We start from the raw sequence: 21549 nt of genomic DNA on the forward strand, positions 1-21549 counted from the left end.
ATCCGCTCTGGGTTTCAGTCAGAACCAATCAGAACTCTAAAGGAGCTATCCGGGGCGCTGGACCCATTTTGGGGACAGGGTTCAGCACCTTGGATAGCCCCCTTAGAGTTTTAGCTGGTTCTGACTGAAACCCAACGTGGATCCACAGCCCCACTGAAATCAGAGCCACCAGCCTTCACTGGCGTGTAGTGTACACAAGGGGGAATGCAAGATGCGACGGCGACGGGGGGCGTTGTGTGGGGTGGGGAGGGGAGGGGAGGAGGGAGGGGCAATACTAGATCAGCAGAAAGAAGGGGAGGGTTGAATCACATGGCGCCTGCGCTGCAGTACCGGCTGCCTACTTGCCCAGAACTTTTTCTCTGCCTCCCCACCACCACCTCTCCTTCGAGGGGCGCTCCAAAGCTTGCAGAAGGAGAGCGGGGGGGGGGGGTGCCCTCCGAGGTGACACCTGCGGGGAGGTTTCGGCTGCCGTCCTTCCTCCTGCCCCCCAGCCCAAACAACCACTGCCCCTGGGCACCTTCTCGCCTTTGAAGTTTTCCAAGCAAAAGATCTGTGCGTTGGAGACGGGCGGGGACGGTGAGGGGGCGAAATCTGCGAGCCTCGGGCTGTGTGCTGCTCGCTTGTGGGGCGAGAAAGAAGGCAAGATCCGAGTTAGTGGGGAAGATTTCGGCTCAAGGGCAGCGGCACAGAGAAGTGGAAGTTATGGGACTTCAGCCTTCACCTGCCTGATTTATGTATTCTTTTTAAAACGTTGCTCTCAGGAGCCCTGAAAAACTCTAAATAAGGGCTCCGCCACGGCGAGGAAGAGGTAAGTCCATAAAGGGATCGAAGCTGAGGAAAGAGACCTTGAGAGAGACGTCTCCCAAACCAAGGCTGCGGTCCTGGGCGCGCTTAGCCCGGAGTAAGCCCCTCTCTGGACACAGGGGGACTTACTTCCAAGTAAGCGCGCGTAGTTTTGCGCGGCGAGGGGCGTCCCTCTCGGGAAGCAGCTAGACGCCAAGTTGTCTGAGGGGTGATGCGTAAAGTCTGAAGATATCTGCTGTCTGAGTACCAAATGGCTGATAAGTAGGTTCCCCTGGCTAAGTTTAGGGATGGTGAGGTATCCTTTTCAAAGAAAAGATTCCTCCTTTTCTCGAGAGTATTGATTTTTACAGGGATAGGGATCCCATACTTTGAATGGGATTTATGGGATCTAGCATGTTGATCCATGGGATTTTAACTGGGGTGAATCCAAGACCAGTCCCCACTTCTCATTTTAGAATTTAAATCCATGGCTGATCGAGGTTCCTGTCTTTGGGAAGATACCTGTCTCATTTGCCTTTTTCTTGTCCACCTGGATGGGATTACCTGCATCTCCTTAAGTGTACAAAATGTGGATTAGACACAGATCAAAGGCAGCTGGTCCAGTAACTTCTCTTCACCCAACTTGGATACATTTCCCATGCTTTGCATCCTTGCCTTGGCCACTCTCTTAGGACTCGCCCAAATCCCCAGGGTCAGTTTACTTATATGGCTTTGTGGCAGCTTCTTTTGCAAAGTTGGCCCATCAGAGTACACTCTGGGACCCATCTCCCAGTGTGTGCATGGGAATTTAGGACGCTGCGTCATACTGTGTCAAACGATTGGTCCATCTGGCACCAGCATTCCCCCACTGGTACCCTCCAGATGAATTCGTCTACCACCCCAGTATAGCCAAGGCTGAGTGAGAATAATATGAGGTGTAGTCAACACATCTGGAAGGCTCCAGGTTGAGAGAGGCTGGTTTACGCCCACTGGGAGCGGCTCTCTAGGCAGGAGTCTTTTCCAGCCTCACCTGGAACTGCTAGGGTTTGAATCTGAAACCTTTTGCATACAAAGCATATGATCTACCACTGAGTTACAGTGGTTACCCTGTGGTGAGAATAAAGCACTCTGTGCATGCTCAGTGACTCTCATCATAATACTTGGCACTTGCATAGAAAACTAAAAGTGTAGTGCCATCACTACATCTTGTGGGAGTGAACACCACAGTACAACTATTCACACAGCGCATAGTTAAACTCTGGAATTCACTTCCATAGATGGAGTGATGGCCACCAATTTGGATGGCTTTAAAAGGGATTGGACAAATTCCTGGAGGAGAAGGCCTTCAATGGCTACTAGTCCTGATGGCTATATGCTACCTCCAGTGTCCTTCTACCTGCTGTGCAGTGTCCCTGGAGTCCTACTTGCTACAGCAGGCAGATGTTATTCTATAACAGCCCTGTAAGGTAGGCCAGCATAGGGGGCATGAGAAAATTCAGGCTTGCCTTCCACCTGGTGAGTTTTCCCTTCGGCTGCAATGAGATTTGAACCAGGGACTTTCCAGCTCACACGCTTAGCCCCTAAACAAGGATCGGATTAAACCATGCATTCAGCCTGCATGCTGCAAGTGCTGAGTGGCTTCTTTGATCTGGGTTGGGATTCTCTGGTTCTTAATCAAGATTATTTGATACAGAACTCATTGGGTTTTTAAATGAAGTTAGGGTTGTTTCACAAATGACCTTCTTTCTCCCAATATAGAGATAAGGGCTCTATATTTCCCAATACAGAAACAAGGTTTATGTACTGAAGAATATGTATGCCACGTGAGAAAGTTTTGCAAGTCTCTGTTTTGACATGATTACATTGATGGCTAGCAAAAACACACATAACTGATGCAAGAAAAGAAAAAGGGGAAAAAGACACTTAGGGCACAATGCTATCAAGATAGGCGGCTGCCTCCAAACTCAGAGGTGACCGCCTATCCAAAGCAAGGCAGGAGCAGCACGGGGCAGGGAGGGGATCGTTCCCTCTGCACCTCTCCTGCCCTGCTATTTTTCGCTAGACAGCCATTTTCGGCTGTCTAGCCGTGGGGGGCCAACTGGGAGAGGAGACTGCGTGTACGACAGATAGGATGTCGTATGACACACTGCGCTTTTAATTTTCTATGCAAGTGCTAAGTATTATGATGAGAGACACTGAGCATGCACAGAGTGCTTTATTCTCACCACAGGGTAACCACTGTAACTCAGTGGTAGCTCACATGCTTTGTATGCAAAAGGTTTCAGGTTCAATCCCCAGCAGTTCCAGGTAAGGCTGGACACATAGGATATGTTGTACATGCAGCTCCACTCTCCCTGCCCGGGAACACCCCCAGCCCTGCCCCTTTTCAGTCATTCCACGCTCCTCTTCTGATCGCGGAGGACAGGGCTTCTCCACGCTGCCTCCGAGGCAGAATGGACATGGGGGAGGTTGGTTTTCCGGGAACCGACCTCGGAGCGTGGGCTCCAAGGTCGGTTCCTGAAAAAGAACATATCCTATGGCTCTCTAGACAGTGTCTAGTGGCCGTAAGATTGCTCCCTTATGCAAGTTTCACATACAATGTTTTTTTTAGCACAATTTTTTCTACATAGGAGTTATTTATTTCCATGCAGGGGTGTCTGTTTTGGCACAATTGCTTCCAGCCATGGCTTCTGAACACATGTGATTTTAGCCAGAGAGATGCTCGTGCAGATTGCATGAAGGCTGGTATTCAAAGCTGTGTATGTTCCCATTATTTCCATATGTCACGTTAGAAGCCACTCTTTAAGGCCCCTTTATTTAAGCACAATTCGTTTCTGTGCAAATGCATGGATCGCAGCCTCAGAGCCTCTCCAGACAGCTCCTTTCCTGGTTGGTTTTTTGCTGTGGTGTTAAAAAACGACACGCACTTCAAGAATGAGGAATAAAGTTTGGGGAGCTCAGTGGTAGAACACATTACTACTACTACTACTACCAACAGCAACTTTTATATCCCACCTTCTTTCCACTTGGGAAAACAAGGCAGCGTACATAGTCCTTCTCCTCTCCCATTTTATCCTCACAACAACCGCTGGGAGTCAGTGATTAGCCCAAAGTTACCCAGTGAGCTTCATGGCCGAGTGGGGACAAGAACCCAGATCTCCAGAGTTTGAGTCCAGCACTCTAGCCGCTACACCACACTGGCTCTTGTATATTATCATTATTATTTATTACATTTCTATACCGCCCAATAGCCGGAGCTCTGTGGGTGGTTTACAAAGATTAAAAAACATTAAAAATACAATATACAGAGATTAAAAATCATGTACATAAAGCACACATGAACAGACAATATACACAAAAGAAACACATATCTAAAACAACTTCAAAGAAACAATCTCAAAAACAAACAACCAGAACCATAAGACATTTCAGGATCGATTAAACACTTATCATATACTGCCGAATGCCTGGGAGAAGAGAAAGGCCTTAACCTGGCGCCAAAAAGATAACAATGTTGGCGCCAGGCGGGCCTCGTCAGGGAGATCATTCCATAATTTGGGGACCACCACCGAAAAGGCCCTCTCCCTTGTTGCTGTCTTCCGAGCTGCTCGGGGGTCACATAACTAGTGTAAGCTACTTACACTGGCTGTTTATATTGCTAAGTAGCACAGGGAGTTTGTACAGCAGTTCTTCGAGTAGAGAATCAGGGGCATGCTTCAGTAAACAGACATGTGTCAGGAAATTGTGGTCAGTTGTGGCATCCTGGAACATCTCCCTGGGAGTTTGGGGTACACATGCCTCTTCTTCACATTTTATTATTTATTTGTTTATTTGCAATGTTTGTATACCACTCCACATCCAAAGATTTCGGAGTGGGTAACAGCAGATAGGATAAAAGAATAAAAACATGTTAAATAATTACTATTTTTAAAAAGAAACAGAGTTCTGATAAAACAAGTTCTGATAAAACTCCAGCTGGTCACTCAAGTTAGGCTTCCTGAAATACTGTTTTCAGGAGGCGCCAGAAGCAACATGATGTTGGTGTCTGCCTGACCTCTAAAGGAAGGGAATTCCATAAGAAGGGGCCACCACACTGAAGGCTCTTCTCTGGGTGGACTTCAGTTAGGCCAGGGGTCCATGTGGAACCACCAAGAGCATGCCCTCTGATGACCTCAGTGACCAGGCAGGTTGGTAAGGGAGAAAGTGATCTCTCAGGTATCCTGGTCCCAAGCTGTACACTAGAACTAGAACCTTAAACTTGACCTAGTGGCCAGGTTTGAGGCAGCCAGTGCAGTTCCCTCAGCAAAGGAGTTGCATGCCTTTCCTATTGTATTCTTGGGTTGCCATTATGCATCCCTTCATGGCAGGGATGGGGAACCTCTTTCAGCCCAAGGGCCAAATTCCATTTCAGAGATGCTCTCGGGGGTGGGGCGCATTCTAGTGGTGGGTGCAGCCAAAGGCAAAAGAGGCAGGGGTGAAAATACCAAAAATATGAGCATATTTTAGCTCCTACTATCAGTAACCATGCCTTAGGAGAGGCACTCCAACCTTTTAGAATGGGGGTGGTGGTGGGGAACCTGGAAAACCACCAAGTGGCCAGTAGTAGGAAGGGGTGGGACCATCTGGTGAATGACTGGATTTGGAACTCAGGAGGGCTGAATTTGGCCCCTGGGCCTGAAGTTTTCACTCCTGTTTCATGGATACTTGGCTCTAGGTCTTTCCAGTCTAAGTCGAGCACACTATCCGCTAATTCACGCTAGATGTTGCAAAGCGTGCAAAGCTAATGATTGGCCAAAAGCCTGCACCTCCTTCTCAAGTTCGGCTTGTAGCTAGGTTCAGAAAACCAAATAATTTAACCCTTAAACTAAAAAAAAAGCTTGGATTGTTTCAAGCCCAGTTGGACCCCATCACACCCCACAGTGACGGGAACACAGTAGAGTCCAACCTTTGCCCCAGCCCCTTTCCCTAGTGGGTCTCTTCTGCCTCAAAGCCCCCTCTGCCTCCTCTCATGGCTTCACCACACAAGGCGCAAATCCTGCATCCTTACCAGTGCTTCTGCTTCTGGATTCTTTGTGGGATTAAGATCGACTCCTTTACACAGACTGGCATGTGCTGTTTTTATTTCTCAGCAAGTTCTATATGTTTCATTTTACAGCCACCAGATGGCACTGCTGTTATAGCGCCATTATGAAAGTACACAGCAAGTAAAGCACTTCATTGCACTTCCTAGAGAAAAATCGGACTTTCCCTGTGTCTTACAAAGGCAGGATAAAAGTCATAAACCACAGGAGGCATCCTGGAGGTTGACGACATCATGTAAAGGACCCGCAAACTTCCCTGAGTAACCAATCTGGATCGCATGATATGTGTGCGGAAGTCCTCTATTGCCTGCTTATATTGCTTGCTGTTGAGGAGGTCTCTCTCTCCCCCCCCACCCCAGACTAGTGCCTGGCACACTCTGATAGCCACTAGCCAGATACCAGGAGTGTCAGGAAAAGTCTCCACCTTCTACATGCACATGCTGTGTCTCTGCTCAACCACAGAATATCCCAAGTGTTCTATTCTGGACAAGACAGAGGTGTAGAGGAACAGGAAACACAGGGGCACTTGAGCTTCCTCTCCTTCTGCATTGTTGTCATGTCTGAAGCAACCTTTAGGTCTGGTCATCCTTAGCAGCCGATGAGGAGATAAACCTATTCCCTGCAGAGAGACAACTAGTTGTCAGGGAGAAGGCTTCGAGCCTACCCTTCTCCCTGATATGCTAGCTTTCTGTGCACAGGGATTTTAATTTTTGTTTTGTTTTGGGGGTGTGCAGGAAATTCAGTCATGTGATTTCTCCACTTGCAATCTGACTTGGTACAATCCAGAAACAGATCTACCCCCTCTTTTGCTGTTTGTGAGAATAAGGCCCAAGTTCCCAGCATGTTAGACTGGGCCTGGGGGAGGGAGACTTAGTTAAGAGTCAGTGTGCAGTTTCATTAAAAACATTGAAATTCTCTGGCACATAGTTATCAGAAAGAAACTTGTTTGTGGTTTAAGTATTCAAGAACGTTACTCCACCACAGGCTTAATTTTTCTTGCTCTTACTTTTATTTAGAAACTTTCAAAGAGTATTATATAAAGCTGTTTCTTTGGAAAAAAATTAATGTTTAACTTCTTATCTACATGCCTATGAGCGCACCACACTATGCTCCCCTGCCTCGATTCCGTCTGGCCTAAAATAGATGAACGTTTCTTTGTTCTTGGATACTGATTGATGGCTTCAGAAGCAACACTGATTAAAAACAAATGTCAAACTATTATAATTCATTGTTTAATGAGGTGATGTGAGTCATGCCTGTGGCCGGGTGGCCGGTATGACATTATGTGCAGTGCGCTTTTGGGAAATGCCAGCATGGAGTAGCTGTACATGCTCTTCATGTGAAGACAGCTGATTAATATCATGCTTGCTTTATTGGGTGACACCCAGCAGATATTTGCTATTTCCACCAGCTGTAAAGGGTTTTCTTTCGTTGCAAAATAGCTGGGCTGCAGCATTTTCAGAAGTCTGTGGAATATCTGTTAGGAAAGTGGGATCTCCTAGCTTCAAAATTGTTCCTGTACAATTGTGAAGAAGGATCTCTAGCATGCATATGTATGCAATATCACTTACTGGGGGCATGCTTTTGTATGGCCCCTTTTATATGCAAGCTGAAACTCTTGGGAGCCACTTCTGCTCAGATTGCTAGAATTACTAGATTACAATCCCAACTGCATAAAGGGGATTGTGAACCGCCCAGAGCACTTTCGCTTTTGTGAACTGCCCAAAACGCTTTGGCTATTGGGCAGTGTAGATATAAATAAATGAAATAAAAAAATAAAGGGGAATGGAAAGAGCCTTCTAAAAATTCATCTTTTAACTGCCCCAATTGTGAGTAGGCAGAGGTTGTTAAAAGTCCACTTTGCAGGCACTCAGAGTGATGTAGGAACTGTTGTCTCATGGTGTGATCCTGGGCCATCGGGAGGCACATCTCAATGAAGTAACTCCATGAATCCTATTCACACATTAGCTAACATGTGAATAAAGGAGTTATTCACACACCTGACCAGTTCCACCTCTCTGACCTCTGCATGTTTGGTGAAGGTTGGAAAGGAGAACAGCCTGTGTTTGCATAGGCTCCATGATTTGAAGTCGTGCTCAGGTTTTAACATCTTCGGGGGAGGCCGTTCTCTGAATACCGCCATCCCCGAAACATTTGATGGGCACCAGAGACGGCCTTTTTGGTGACCATTCCCAGGCTCTAGAACTCCTTGCCAAGAGAGGCTAGGTTGCCCCCCCCCCCCCGTTGTCCTTCTGCTGGCTGGCAAAGGAAGTTTTTATTCAGGCAAGCCTTTGGCACGTAAAGTGGTCTATTGCTGAAGGGGGGGGGGTTTAATTGGTTGGGTGCTGTTTATTTCATTTATTGCTGGGTTAATATTTGTTTTTATCTTATGTTGTAAGTAAGATTTAGTTTTAATCTGGGGTCACCACCTTGAGCACCTTTTAAAGAAATAATAAATAAAGCAGTTTCCACACCCCAGAGCGGGTGGATTTAAAGGTTTTAACCACCATTCATTCTCAGAATAAGAGGTTTTTGAATAGGTTTTGTGGGGTAGTTCTACACAGTTATTGTAAATGTATGGATAAAGCTGGGGTTGTAATCTAATAATACTTGTGAATCTGGAACTAGAGTGATAGGTTTATTTGACAACATGTATACAACGCTATCCATTTCTCCTGAAAGGAAGCTTGTTAATAGCTGGTCACCTCTGGTGAGCAACAGTTGCTCCCATGCTCCCAAGCATGGAACTTTTTCAAAACTTCTCTCCACATTTTGTCCAGAAATTACTACCATAGGTATGTATGTGCAGATGGGACTAGTACATTTTTTGAGGGCTACTACCCATTGTGAATATATTTGTAATGGGTCATACAATGGCATAAGTTGATTGGATCCTGCACATTTTCAAGTCCCATTGATTTCAATCGGAGCAAAGTTAAGCACACTATCAGGTTATGCAGTTCAATCTTAAATGTGCTACTCAGAAGTAAACATGCAATAGGACTATAGCCATAAAGTGCTTAAATTTGGTCAGAATGGCTTTAGTAAAGGGTTCTTTCTTTCTGAAACCACTGTTGACTTGGGGATCTATAACATGTATTGTACCCTTTTCCCAAGAAACTGGAGCAGAAAACACGACCCCCCCCCCCTCATTTTCAATCCTATAACAACCCTGTGAGGTAGGTCAGGCTGAAAGCTGGCCCAAGGTCACCCAGTGAGCTGGCCAAGTAGAGATTTGAACTGAAGTCTCTGCTGTGAACATATGAAAATGTCTTAACTGAGACAGACCATTGGTCCATTTCGTCCAGTCTTCCCCAATCTGGTGCCCTCCAGATGTGTTGGACTACAACTCCCATAATCCCTAGCCAGCGTGGCCAATACTTGCATTCTTCCACCGAGCTACATTTTTTTCCCTTCTCAGTCCAACGCTCTCAGTTTGCCAGTGTTCTGCCCATTGGTAGCCACAATGGACAACAGTAGAACTTAAGTTCGGGGGGGGGGCAGTGTGTGTGATGGGGCAAACTGAAGCTGAGAGAAAGGGAACAGCTGTGTGGATTTCAGAACACGTTCCTTTCTAGCAAAAATCAAAATTGTATTTTTAAAGGGGGGGAGTTGTGGGGAAAAGAGGGAATGGAGGCAAGCAGGAATAAGTCATTCTTAAAGTGACTTTGCCAGCTGGTGACAGAATAATGCAGTGATCCTATTACTTTTGCGTGTGGGTGTATTCTAGCAGATGTGCGGACATACTTGCTGTGTCTACTCTGTGTGATGGCAGATATCCTGGGCTGCACACCCTTGCAATCTGCTCTTGCTTTTCCAGCCCGTCCCCTCTTGTATCCTTCAAATTAGCGGGGATTTGGGAAAGCAACAAGTTTGAGTGGCTAATCTCCCAAGCTCCACGTTCGCTATCCTGGACTATGTCTTATATACAGCCAAAGGCTTCTGTAATCCAGAGCATAGTCTGAAGGCACGTAAGGCAACCACCTTGCTGAAGCTACGCAGGTCTGGGTCTGATCAGTGCTTGGAGACCATCTGGGAACCACATGTAGCCACCTTGAGTTCCATGATGGAAAAAAGGTGGGATACAAATGTAATAAACAAAATAAATAATCCTTAAAGTGCCCTTTAGCTCCCTTGATTGTGTTTTTAACAAGTTGTATGGCCAAGGACAGCTGTTTGGATATTCTGGCACAAGTGGAAACTTTAGCTGGATTCTCATTCTGCAATTTGTTTTAAGAAGTTCTTTTCCTGACAGCCCCTTCCCCTCTCTCCTGTTAATCATTCTGGCTCCTTGCCCCATGGAAAAACTGTCTTCATTGCAAAATGTAATGGAGACCATTCTTTTCACAAAGATGGTTGTTTTTTTTTCTTCACTGTATGTTGCAGGAAAGATTTGTAATTAGTGGGTCTGAAGAAACGCCTCCTAAATAGCTTTAAAAAAATCACAGAAGTATAAAAAGGATGACCTTTTTGAAAGGTGGTTCATGGCATGCATATATACATGGAAAATGAACCCGTGCTCTTTCCATGTCATACTCCTGAGACCTGCAAAGGGGTCTCTATATTTCATACAGATGTATGTACAATGCGCAGCCATGGAATCACCGGTGAACTGACCACCTAGTATTTTACTGCAGTCAAATATTCCATGTGGTCAAGAACACCTTAGCGCTGTAAAGCCTAATGCATGTGCCATAAGAAATTACTTCTGTAGATGGGACCTGCAACAAAATGTTGCAGTATGGGAGGTGTTCCTGTTCTCTGTTCCAGCCAGTCATGACCTCCTCCACGATACCCCATTCCATTCGCCCTCCCCTCTGGTTTTCCCTCCTCCCCCTGCATCAAGCATTTCATGCCCAGTGACCATGTTCAGTTTTATGTGAGCTTCTTGGTGTGTGTGGGGTCCCACCCCCCATTAAGGTTCCCACCACTAAAGTGTCTTTCTATTTCTGCAAACTCACCTGAGCACTGGAAATAAAGGACATGAGAATTTAAGGTTCATGTGAGCACAAAAAAGCTATCCAGATGGAAGGCTGCACTCTCAGTCATTGACCCGGTTCACATAACACGACAAGCCAGCACGTGGGTTGAGTATGGGTTGTCGTTTAAACATGGTTTGTTGAATTGTGGATTGTTGTGTTGTGTGAACCCAGCTGCACTAACAAACCATGGTACTACAGTTCACAACAAACTGTGGGTTCTCTTCATGGGTTGTTTGTGGTTAACAAGCTGTGGTTTGTTAGCATGGCTGGGCACACACAACACAACAACCCATGATTCAGCAATAACCCATGATTCAATGATAACCCATACTCAACCCATACTCTGGCTTGTCATGTTCTGTGAACCAGGTCTTTGTGTGATTCGTTGCTCTGGCCTTATCTCCAGTGGTAGAAGTGTGTGTGTGAGAGAGTGAGTTTAACACAGTCAGGTCTCTGCATTTGCTGTAATAAGATAGTTTGCCCTTTGAAGAGGCGTATGTTTTTGTCTCTGCATGAGTCTCTGCTTTGGGTTCTCCTTCCTCCCTTCATGCCTAGAACTTCAGTGACTCTCATGTGGGTGGAGAGTCCTTGTACAGCCTTCCCCAATCTGGGTCCATCCAGATGTGTTGGCCTACAATTCCCATCAGCCCTGGCCAGCATGGCCAGTGTTTAGGGAGTAATAGGCCAAAATCTTGGAGAGACCAACATTTGGCTTTAGCTTTAAAACTGAAGAGCAAAATAAAACATTACACAACATTAAAATCCCCACAGGATGGAACAACTTTTATTGCCCCTCTATATCAAGATGAAGAAGGAGCCAATATCGCTTCGCTTGGGGGTGGGGGGAGTTCCACAGTATAATATACAGGAACTCTTTCCAGTTCCTCTGTAATTGTCCCACTGTTGTCTTTTTCTAAACCCCAAAAGTGCAGTTAGTGCTGTAGAGACCCTGATCCATTCTTTTGAGGAAGGAAGGATGCGTTTCCCTGACAGCTGAAAGAGACATTTCTCTTTGATGCCATCTGCTGGACAAAATGGTCCAAAAGACAAAAAGGCAAATGTGGAAATGAGCTCTATACCCTTTCTTCCTATTAAAACAAGCCAGCTAACCCACAAGAGAAAAGGAGGTTGCATCAAACTTAACAAGCAAGAAAAAACCAAAACAATAGAGCACTTAAAACACACACACACACACACACTTCGATTGATAGGCACAGCTCTTGAAGTATATCATCTAGCAAGGTACCGTAGTAGACTTAGTTTGGATTGAGGAAGACCCAGAAGAAGAAAAGTGAGAGCATTAGCTCTGCAATTGTAAGATGCCTGGCCACCTAGCAATCTGCCCTGAATAAATACTGCACCATGAGTTGAATATAATGAACCAGCATATAGAAGGGCAGCCTGCCCCAACTGCAACCCCCAACCAGCATGGAAGATGGGAGTTGTAGTCCAACACATCTGGAGGTGCTGGGTTAGGAGAAACCTGCTCTGAACAGCTCTAGCCGGTGCCTTGATGCAGAGCAGAACTTCCCCGTCAGGGCTGAAGCATCGTGCCGTGCGGGTGTGGGTTTGTGGTTTGTGAAAAGACCGGAAGATGATTCTTCCCTTGCACAGCTGTGGACCACCTCCTGTAAGTGGCCGGTTGCCTTCTGTTACATTTGAGGCATTTCAGGAATGATGCTAAGCCGCTCCAGCCATTATTGGTTTAACCCCAGCCAGGCTTAAATATGCATATGCTGCATCTAATAGCTAGATTTGTTTGAATAATCCTCATCAAGAGTGGGTGAGCCTTCCGCCCCTCTTTCCTGCAGGAAACTATTTCGGCCCCTGAGGTGTTTCAGCTGCCTGGCTAATTTTCAAATAAACCCAAGGTCCACATTTTCCTTGACACTGGTCCCGTGCCTTCCTTTCTGTGCTGCTGCTGATCTCTCCCTCTCCCTCTTTCTCTCCCTCTCCCTCTCAATCCCCACACACACTTCTGTCTCACTGCCTGTCATTTGTAAATACATTTTACAATATCCCTTTCATAGTTTGAGCTATGATCAGGAAAGGAGAGACACCAGTCCGGATTTCAAAGGGTTTTACTGTGGAAAACGGAGGCTGTCTTAGCTGAACATTCTGCAAGTCATAAGAACATAAGAAGAGCCCTGCTGGATCAGACCAAGGGTCCATCTAGTCCAGCATCCTGTTCACACAGTGGCCAACCAGCTGCCCACGGGAAACTCACAAGCAGGGCATGAGTGCAACAGCACCCTCCCACCCATGTTCCCCAGCAACTGGAGGTAGCACATGGCCATCAGGACTAGTAGCCATTGACAGACTTCTCCTCCATGAATTTGTCCAACCCCCTTTTAAATCCATCCAAATTGGTGGCCATCACTACATCTTGTGGTAGCAAATTCCATAGCTTAACTCTACACTGTGTGAAGACGTCCTTCCTTTTATCTGTGCTGAATCTCCCACCAATCAGCTTCATGGGATGACCCCGGATTCTGGTATTTTGAGAGAGGGAGAAAACAGTCTCCCCATCCACATTCTCCACACCATGCATAATTTTGTAGACCTCTATCATGTCCCCACACACACACACACACCTTCATTTAGCTGTCCTGTCATAATCACATTGGCTTCCAAAGCCAAATCTGAAAGAGGGAGTGTATGCTCTCTAAACATAAGCTGTCGCTTGACTGCTGTAAAGGAAAGAACCCCTTAGACCTCAAGAGCAGAGTAAACGAGATTGTGTGTCTCTTACCTTCTCTCATCGGATTTGGCTTCTTTCAGCTACAGGATGCACCTTGTTAACAAGGTACTGAGGGAAACTCATTACGTGAACCCATTAGAGCCAGTGTAGTGGATGGAGTGTTGGACTAGGATCAGGGAAGTCCCTGTTCAAATCCCTGCTCAGCCATTGGACAGCCTTGGGCTTTTCTCTGTCTCATATCAACCTACCTCAACAGGGCTGTTGAAAGGTTAAAAGGGGGCATCTGTGTTGCCCTGATCTCCTTGGAGGGAGGGTCATATACAGATGAAATTAATAAAATTTATTTATTTATTTATTACATTTATATCCCGCCTTTTTTCCTCCTTAAGGAACCCAGCGGCTTACACAACGATCCTCCTCCTCCATTTTATCCTCACAACAACAACCCTGTGAGGTGGGTTGGGCTGAGAGTCTGTGACTGGCCCAAAGTCACCCAGTGGGCTTCCATGGCCGAGTGGGGACTAGAACCCGGATCTCCCGACTCCTAGTCCAACACTCTCACCACTACACCACACTGGCTCTCTAAAATTTAGGGACATACAATTGAATTATATTGCATCAGACAAACAGTACGTTGAGGCTGCTGTGCTTCAGGCAGTTTTCTTGCCAAATCATAGAGTTGTCAAGTTGGAAGGGACCTTGGAGGTCAACTAGTCCAACCAGCCTGTGCTTAAATACCTCCAGTGAGGGAGAGCTCACCACCTCCTGAGGCCGTCTCTACCACTGTTGAACAGCTCGTACTGTTGGGAAGTTTCTCCTAAAGTTTTGCCAAAATCTGGTTCCTTGCCATTTCCATCCATTAGTTATAGTCCTGCCCTCTGGAGCAACAGAGAACAAGTCTGCTCCATCTTCTGCATGACAGCCCTTCAAATACTGAAGATACCCATCATGTCTCCCTGTAATCTTCTCCAAGAGAAACATACCCAGTTCTTTCAACCATTCTTCATAGGACTTGGTTTCCAGACTCGTTGTCATCCTGGTTGCTCTCCTCTGGACACACTCTGGTTTGTCAATGTTCCTCTTAAAATGCAGCATCCAGAACTGGACAATCACAGTGTGATTCATCACCTTTTTCACTTCCACCGTCATTGCTGGATTACAGCAATTTTGACAGCAATTTTCTCATTTTACTAATGAGGAACCAAGGATGAGAAAGAAAGAAAGAGAGAGAGAGAGAGATTCACAGGATAGCATTAAGAGAATCTTCATTTCTGAACTGGATTTGATTCAGGGTCTTACAGATTCATGCCTAATGGTCTTGTCTGTTGGACCATGTCAGGATCAGGTTAGAAACTGACCCAGGGTTAGAAAATACTACATAGCTACTTAAATTGGAATAATAATCATTCTCTTTCCCCAGAGACCTAGCATTAAATTCTCCACACCTCACTAAACTACAGTTTCCCAGAATGCTGACAATTAAAGTGGCAGAAAGCCACTATAAATGTGTTGCGAAGAGATGCCCAAAGAGTTTTACTTGTTTTGCAAGGTGCTGTTTTAACTGTGCATTAATCTTTTACCCGTTAATAATAAGGTTTTTTCTTCCTTTTCATAGACCGGTGTTCACCATGTTAGGCGTACCAGCTTTTCTCTTACTCCTATGGACTGTAAAAGGTGTTGTACCCTCCCATTCTCACTGGAAGCCAACCTGGCCATCCTACAAGGTCCCAGTCATTGTGCCACAATTAACTATTAATTTGGACAAGCCACAGTTTGACGCCAAAGCCAAACTGGAAGTGGTGTCCCCATGCGGTCTGTCTTGCCACAAGCGTATCCCACTACCGACTTATGAAGAGGTGAAAGACTACTTGTCCTATGAGACTCTGTACTCCAATGGTTCTCGCACTGAAACGGAAGTTGGCATCTACGTAATTAGTGGTGGCAGTACAGCGGCACAGAGCCGATCTCGGACAAAGAGGCAAATCTACGGTTACGACACGAGGTTTAGTATTTTTGGGAAGGACTTCTTGCTCAACTACCCCTTTTCCACTTCTGTGAAGTTGTCCACAGGCTGCACCGGAACGTTGGTAGCTGAAAAGCACGTCCTAACAGCAGCTCACTGTATCCATGATGGCAAAAGTTATGTCAAGGGAGCCAAGAAGCTACGGGTGGGGTTCCTGAGGCCCAGGCTGAAAGATGGCAGCAAGGGGGCAAACGTCAGTAGCTCCCCGGAGCCAGAGAAAATGAAATTCCAGTGGATCCGAGTGAAACGGACACATGTTCCCAAAGGATGGATCAAAGGGAATGCGAACGATATCGGCATGGATTATGACTATGCCCTGTTGGAGCTCAAGAAGCCCCACAAGCGAAAGTTCATGAAAATAGGTGTGAGCCCAGCAGCACGACAGTTGCCTGGAGGGAGGATTCATTTCTCGGGCTACGACAATGATCGGCCGGGAAATCTGGTCTACCGTTTTTGTGATGTCAAAGACGAGACCTATGATCTCTTGTATCAGCAGTGTGATGCTCAGCCAGGCGCCAGTGGTTCGGGAGTTTATGTGCGGATGTGGAAGAGGCAGAACCATAAATGGGAGCGTAAAATTATTGGGATATTTTCTGGGCACCAGTGGGTAGACACCAATGGATCCCCCCAGGATTTCAATGTGGCCGTTCGCATCACACCCCTCAAATATGCACAGATTTGTTACTGGATCACGGGCAACTATCAGCGCTGTAGGGATGGGTAAAGATGATAAATGTCCCAGAAAGGCCTCGATTGCTTCTCTGGGGCAGGGCGGGGTGGGGGAAAAGGAATGCCAAACTTCTCTATATTGCCAAGGTGCACAATTCTGTTTTATAAATACCTGGATGCAGGAATTAACAGGGAGGTCTGCCTTGTTTGTGAAGGTAATTTGTGTTAGATAATAAGCACAGCTAGAAGATATGTATTTGGCAAAGACAGCCAGGCTGGCCCTAGATATTGGGGAGCGCTGGAATGCACATCCAGCCCTGCTCTTCCCCCACAGCTCAACTTTGTATTTTTCCTGTGGCTTCTCAGTGCCCATGTCATGGCATAGCTTTCCTCCTTTTGCCTATCTACCATCCCAGGGCCTCTCTGCACTGGCACAAATTTGGAGAGTTGGAGCTGCACTGAATGTCTGCATCTGACTTTTGCAGCTTTCCCTGGGGCAGATCAGCATCCATTGGTGCTCAGTGCTGATTGGCTAGCTCTCATGTCAGTCGTGAAGCACATTCTTAGTAGGGTCTGCAGCTGACCTTTGCAGCCTGCCCTGGGGTGGATCAGCACCCATCAGTGCTCAGCACTGATTGGCTGGCCCTCATGTCATTCAGGAAGCACGGTGTTGGTAGGGTCTGAACCATGGCAGGGATGGTGACGTGAGATTCTTCCATGCTACATCGCTGCTCTTGTCTGGTGTATACTTTCTTGCAGTCCCACTTGGAACAATTAAAAGTTGAATCAGGAGATTTTGCCTTGCTGTGGCTGCTTTTAGTGGCAAGAACACAAGAAAAACACTCAACTGATGCTCCTGTGTTGGGGATAGCCGAAGAGATACCACTTTGTGAATGCTTTGAATAAGTTGAATTCAACCTGAAGAAGGCTTTTCACTTGAAATGTGTATGGCTTCTGTTTCAAGAAGCTATTATATTCAGAGTGCAGTGTTTGTCATGATTCTGTAGGAGTGCAGACGGAATGCAGAATGTGGTATTAGCTGCAGGAATTTAGGTTCCTAAGAATCTCAGGGTAATTTTAGCTGTGGGTCCACCACACACACCATACTTTAAGTCATATGTACAGCCTTCTCCCCCTGAATGAGCTCAAGGGAAACCTGTTCTGGTCTGCAGTTAAAGCTGGATTTGCACAGTGCTGATTGGATAGCCTTTGTGTCAGCCACAAAGCCATCTCCCCACTAAGAGGAGCAAGGCTATGCAGAGCGCTGATTGGCTGGCCATTGTGTTACTAACAAAACCACTTCTGCACTTCTTGTAGCTGGGCTGTGCATAGTGCTGTTTGGCTGGCTCTTGTCAGTCATGCAGTCACCCCATCCTATCCTTAAAACAGGTTATCTAGGTTTTTAAAAAGGTGTAAGAATGTGTTACAACATTTTTTAAAAGTGCAATGCAGCTGAAAAAAGCCTAAAACAGCCCGCCTAAAGTATGAAGGAGGTGAAAAGAAGAAGAGGCAACCAGGATGCAATTCAGAGCCTGTACATCTGTTGTTTAAGGAGCAAAGGCAGGGAGAAGCAGAGCTTATCCTGTAGTGGAAAAACCCACACCCGCTCCTGTTTCCAGGTATGTCTGTATACAACCTCTGCTGTCATTTTAAAAACAAAGCAAGTTTCCAGCCCTTGTGGTTGCAGACATATGCTGAAAAAGTGTGCGGGCACTGGCTATTGAGATCTCAGGAGTTGCTGGATCAAATGTCCAGTGGTCAGAGTGAGACTTCAGAGCTCTGCATTGCTTACTTTCCTTCCCTAAGAGTAGCAGAATAAATTAAGCAATTAGGAAAATCATGCTCTTGGGGGGGGTGGTAATTTATGCAGATGGCAAATCTATCTTTTTGGGTCCCAAATTCCCAATCTGGCCCTCCAGTCTTTCCCAGATTGCTAAGTCCCCTTTCTCTGCTCCCATCCCTGTTCCTCCAACCACTGATATTTTGTGGTTTCCCAGCTTTTGCATGAGTTTTCCCCATTCTAACAGGTCAGAATGCTTCCCTAAGGCTGGGTTAGGAAGAGCTTGAAGCTACAATATTCTGGGTTTTTTGGCCTCTCCCCCTTTTATCTTCGGACCTGCCCACCACTGGAATGCAGCCCCCAAGAACCCCCATTCTCCAAAACTGAATTTGGCCCTCAGTCTGAAAGAGGTTCAACGCCCTTGCTATATTGATTTTCAGAAGGACATTTGCTTGAGCTGAACTGCCTCACATGCTGCCTGCTGCAAGGGATATGCAATGTATATTCATGCAGGTTTCTCCTTTTGTTTCTGTTTTTGCTGTGCAGTCTTACCTTCCCTCTGGTCTTTCCTAACTTCTACAAGGTTTCCCAACACCTGGAGAGCAGGCAAGAATGTTACAAAAACATCCTTTTACCATTGCGGATACAAGTTGAGACAGAGATGGCAAACCCCCATCTATACAGGTTTTAGCTACCTTTGCCCTGTTTTTACAGGACACATTGCGCTTGTGGAAATTGGACTTGTGTTTTGCAATGTGTAACGTTGGAATGGCTATACAGGTGTCTGCATCAGACAGCCCCTAGGGGAAACCTCTGAGGTTGTCTGTCGTCCATGACACCACCTTATCATCATATCATCTATCACAGCTTCAGCTGGATGGTTGAGCCATTCCCCAAGTTCTTTATGAATAGAGTTTCTCAGATGGATCCTGCCCCCATAATCAGCTCAGTTCAGGCATTGTACCAAATCAGGGTTTAGAGGAGCTTATTTGGTTTCATTTTCCATCCGCTCAGCACTTCTATGGGGCAGCAACCTCCAGAAAGCAGAAATGGCAGTGACAATGCAGACTATGATTAGCATAAACCTTGCTTTACAAACACATGGCAGTCCATGGTTTCTGATTATGCCTTGCCAAACGATCGCAAACCATGATTTGCCAAACTGGGGTTACACTTCCTTTTTGCCAAACCAGGGTTACTCTTCCTTAACCATGGTATGAAGGCCTGTCGTTTGAATTGAACCAAAGCCACGGAATGCACATATTCCCTTTCAATCTTGGCTTCATTCTAGGTGTTGGAGGAAGCTGGAAGCTGCCCGAGAAATTTGCCCGTGCTCCTGCAGTTTCCAAAGCTTGGTAGGGTGTGAGAAATAAGATTCCACCTCTGCCCTGAATTCTCTGCATGTGCAAGTCTGAGGTAACATGAAAGAACTCACTGCCCCCTGACTCCCTGGGTCTCAAGGTGAGGCCTCAGGACTCTGCATACCTCTCCCCATGTCTAGCCAATTACATTATACGCCATAGCAAACATATGCAGAACAGGAGGGATACAAATTTACATATGCTATACAGGTTGCAGAATTTAGCTTTTGTTCTTGTAGAATGTGTGTTGTTTAAGTGCAAAGGGCATCTGAGAATTTGCCCTGAGCTGCAGCACAGACCAGGGCAAGAAGACTAGCTGTGCATGCATGTGCAACTGGTGTCAAATTCAGCTACACTTCTTTGCCAGTGTGGGCAAAGCCCAAATCAGCTAAATTAGAATGCTGCTGTTGTGTGTTTTTCCTGTGCTTTATGTACATTTTAAAAATATCTCTCCAACCTACTGATGTCCCCGGGGTGTTAATATGCCCTCTTAAATGGTGCTTATATTTGCAGTGATTGTGGTTGGCGCACCAGCACGGCCTCCTGATACATTCACATTCCAGGTGTAGCTTTCACACACATAATGGGACAAACTCCACCCCTGCTTTGCTGGGGCTGTTTTTTCTGATGCCCCCTGGCACATGCAATCACTAATGCTTTAAAAGGAAATATGGGAAAAAAACCTCGTCGTGTATTTGACACAAAAAAAGCCGATGACATCCGCCTCCTTTAGTTGCAGACGTTGGACTTGGGTGGCTGTTTGCTGAGGGACATCTGTTTTTGAATGTATCACCGCAAATTGAGAGCGTTAATGCAGAGAGAGATAATGGAACTTCGATGCAGAGGACCTTGTACGTAGTTAGATGCGTTTGCCAGAGATGGAAACATTCCTTGTAATTCTACTTATTTTGTAAGGTTCTTCAAATACAGCACACTTTTATCAACCTCTGCAGCGATGCTACTTTGTTTGTTTTTCTTTCCTTTTCCATTTTCTTCTTGTAGAAGGTTGAAGATTGTTTTGTGTAATTCCTACACCTAAGCCAAACACACCCCGCTCCCACCATGGGAAGCTCGTGGGGAGAGAATACCAGAAGGACTGCACAATCACTCAGACTCTCTCTCTCTCTCTCTCTCTCTCTCTCTCTCTCTCTCTCTCTCTTTCTCTCTGCAGCAAGGGTTGGGCAAGTGATGGTTGCCACTGCTTTTAGGTACTCACTTGCCCTCTCCCTCCAGAAGGTGCCCATCTGCTCACACATCCTCTATCATGGAGGAGAAGGCTATCAAAGGCTACTGCTCAGGATGCCTATATATTACCTGCAGCATCAGAGGCAATGTGCCTCTTTATAGCAGTTTCTGGAGAACACAAATGGGCGGGGGCTCTTGTTCTTATGTCCTGCTAATGGGATTCCCAGAGGCATCTGGTTGCCCACTGTGGTAACAGAATGCTGGGCTAGCTAGGCCTTCGATCTGATCCAGCAGGGCTTTGGTCTGATCCAGGCCTTCGGTCTGATCCAGCAGGGCTCTGGATCTATTACCTCCAGCATCAGAGGCAGTGTGCCTTTTTATACCAGATGCTGGAGAACACAAATGGGAGGGGGCTCTTGCTCTCACGTCCTGCTAATGGGATTCCCAGAGGCATCTGGTTGCCCACTGTGGTAACAGAATGCTGGGCTAGCTAGGCCTTTGGTCTGATCCAGCAGGGCGCTTCTTATGTTTTGGGGTGGCACAGGAGGAAAGATTGGGCCCAGTGGGTTCATCCAGAGGGAAGGAGGGAGCAAAAGGAGGCAGCAGCTGCTCTTCCATTCGAGGAAAGAGTGAGTGACACAAACAAGTATAATGTGTAGTTTGAGCTGTATAAAATACATTATTTTGCAAAAGTGAAGGTTGAGCAGATGGCAGGCAAGCAAGCAAGCAAGCTCAAGTCCCTCAAACTGCTTCTGCCAGTCATATATTTCAGCATCCCTTTATAGTAAGATCCAGAACTCAATGGGACTTACTTCTGGGCAAGCATAGGGACATACGGAGTTTGTTAAATCTGTTCCATTTGCTTTTCATGGATTGGCAGGGACCTTTTGTTCTGTTGTCCACTTGTTGACAGAATTGGATTTTTGTCAATTTCCCGCTCATGCGCACTTGTGCAAATGTGCGCTTCCAAAATGCACAAATCCC

At 46.2% G+C, this 21549-nt stretch overlaps 1 protein-coding gene across 1 annotated transcript; it reads left to right on the plus strand.

Annotated features, from left to right (window-relative positions):
- The first annotated feature begins 249 nt into the window (after positions 1-249).
- Positions 250-20339, plus strand: PRSS23 (serine protease 23). Its single transcript, XM_084842526.1, has 2 exons — positions 250-808; positions 15163-20339. The coding sequence occupies exon 2, from the start codon at positions 15176-15178 to the stop codon at positions 16292-16294; it is 1119 nt and encodes a 372-aa protein (XP_084698652.1). The 5' UTR covers positions 250-808; positions 15163-15175; the 3' UTR covers positions 16295-20339.
- The last annotated feature ends 1210 nt before the right edge of the window (positions 20340-21549 follow it).

The sequence above is a fragment of the Heloderma suspectum genome, chromosome 3 (assembly GCF_057233095.1).
Source record: "Heloderma suspectum isolate Gila_16-S chromosome 3, 16-S_ref, whole genome shotgun sequence".
Lineage (NCBI taxonomy): Eukaryota > Metazoa > Chordata > Lepidosauria > Squamata > Helodermatidae > Heloderma > Heloderma suspectum.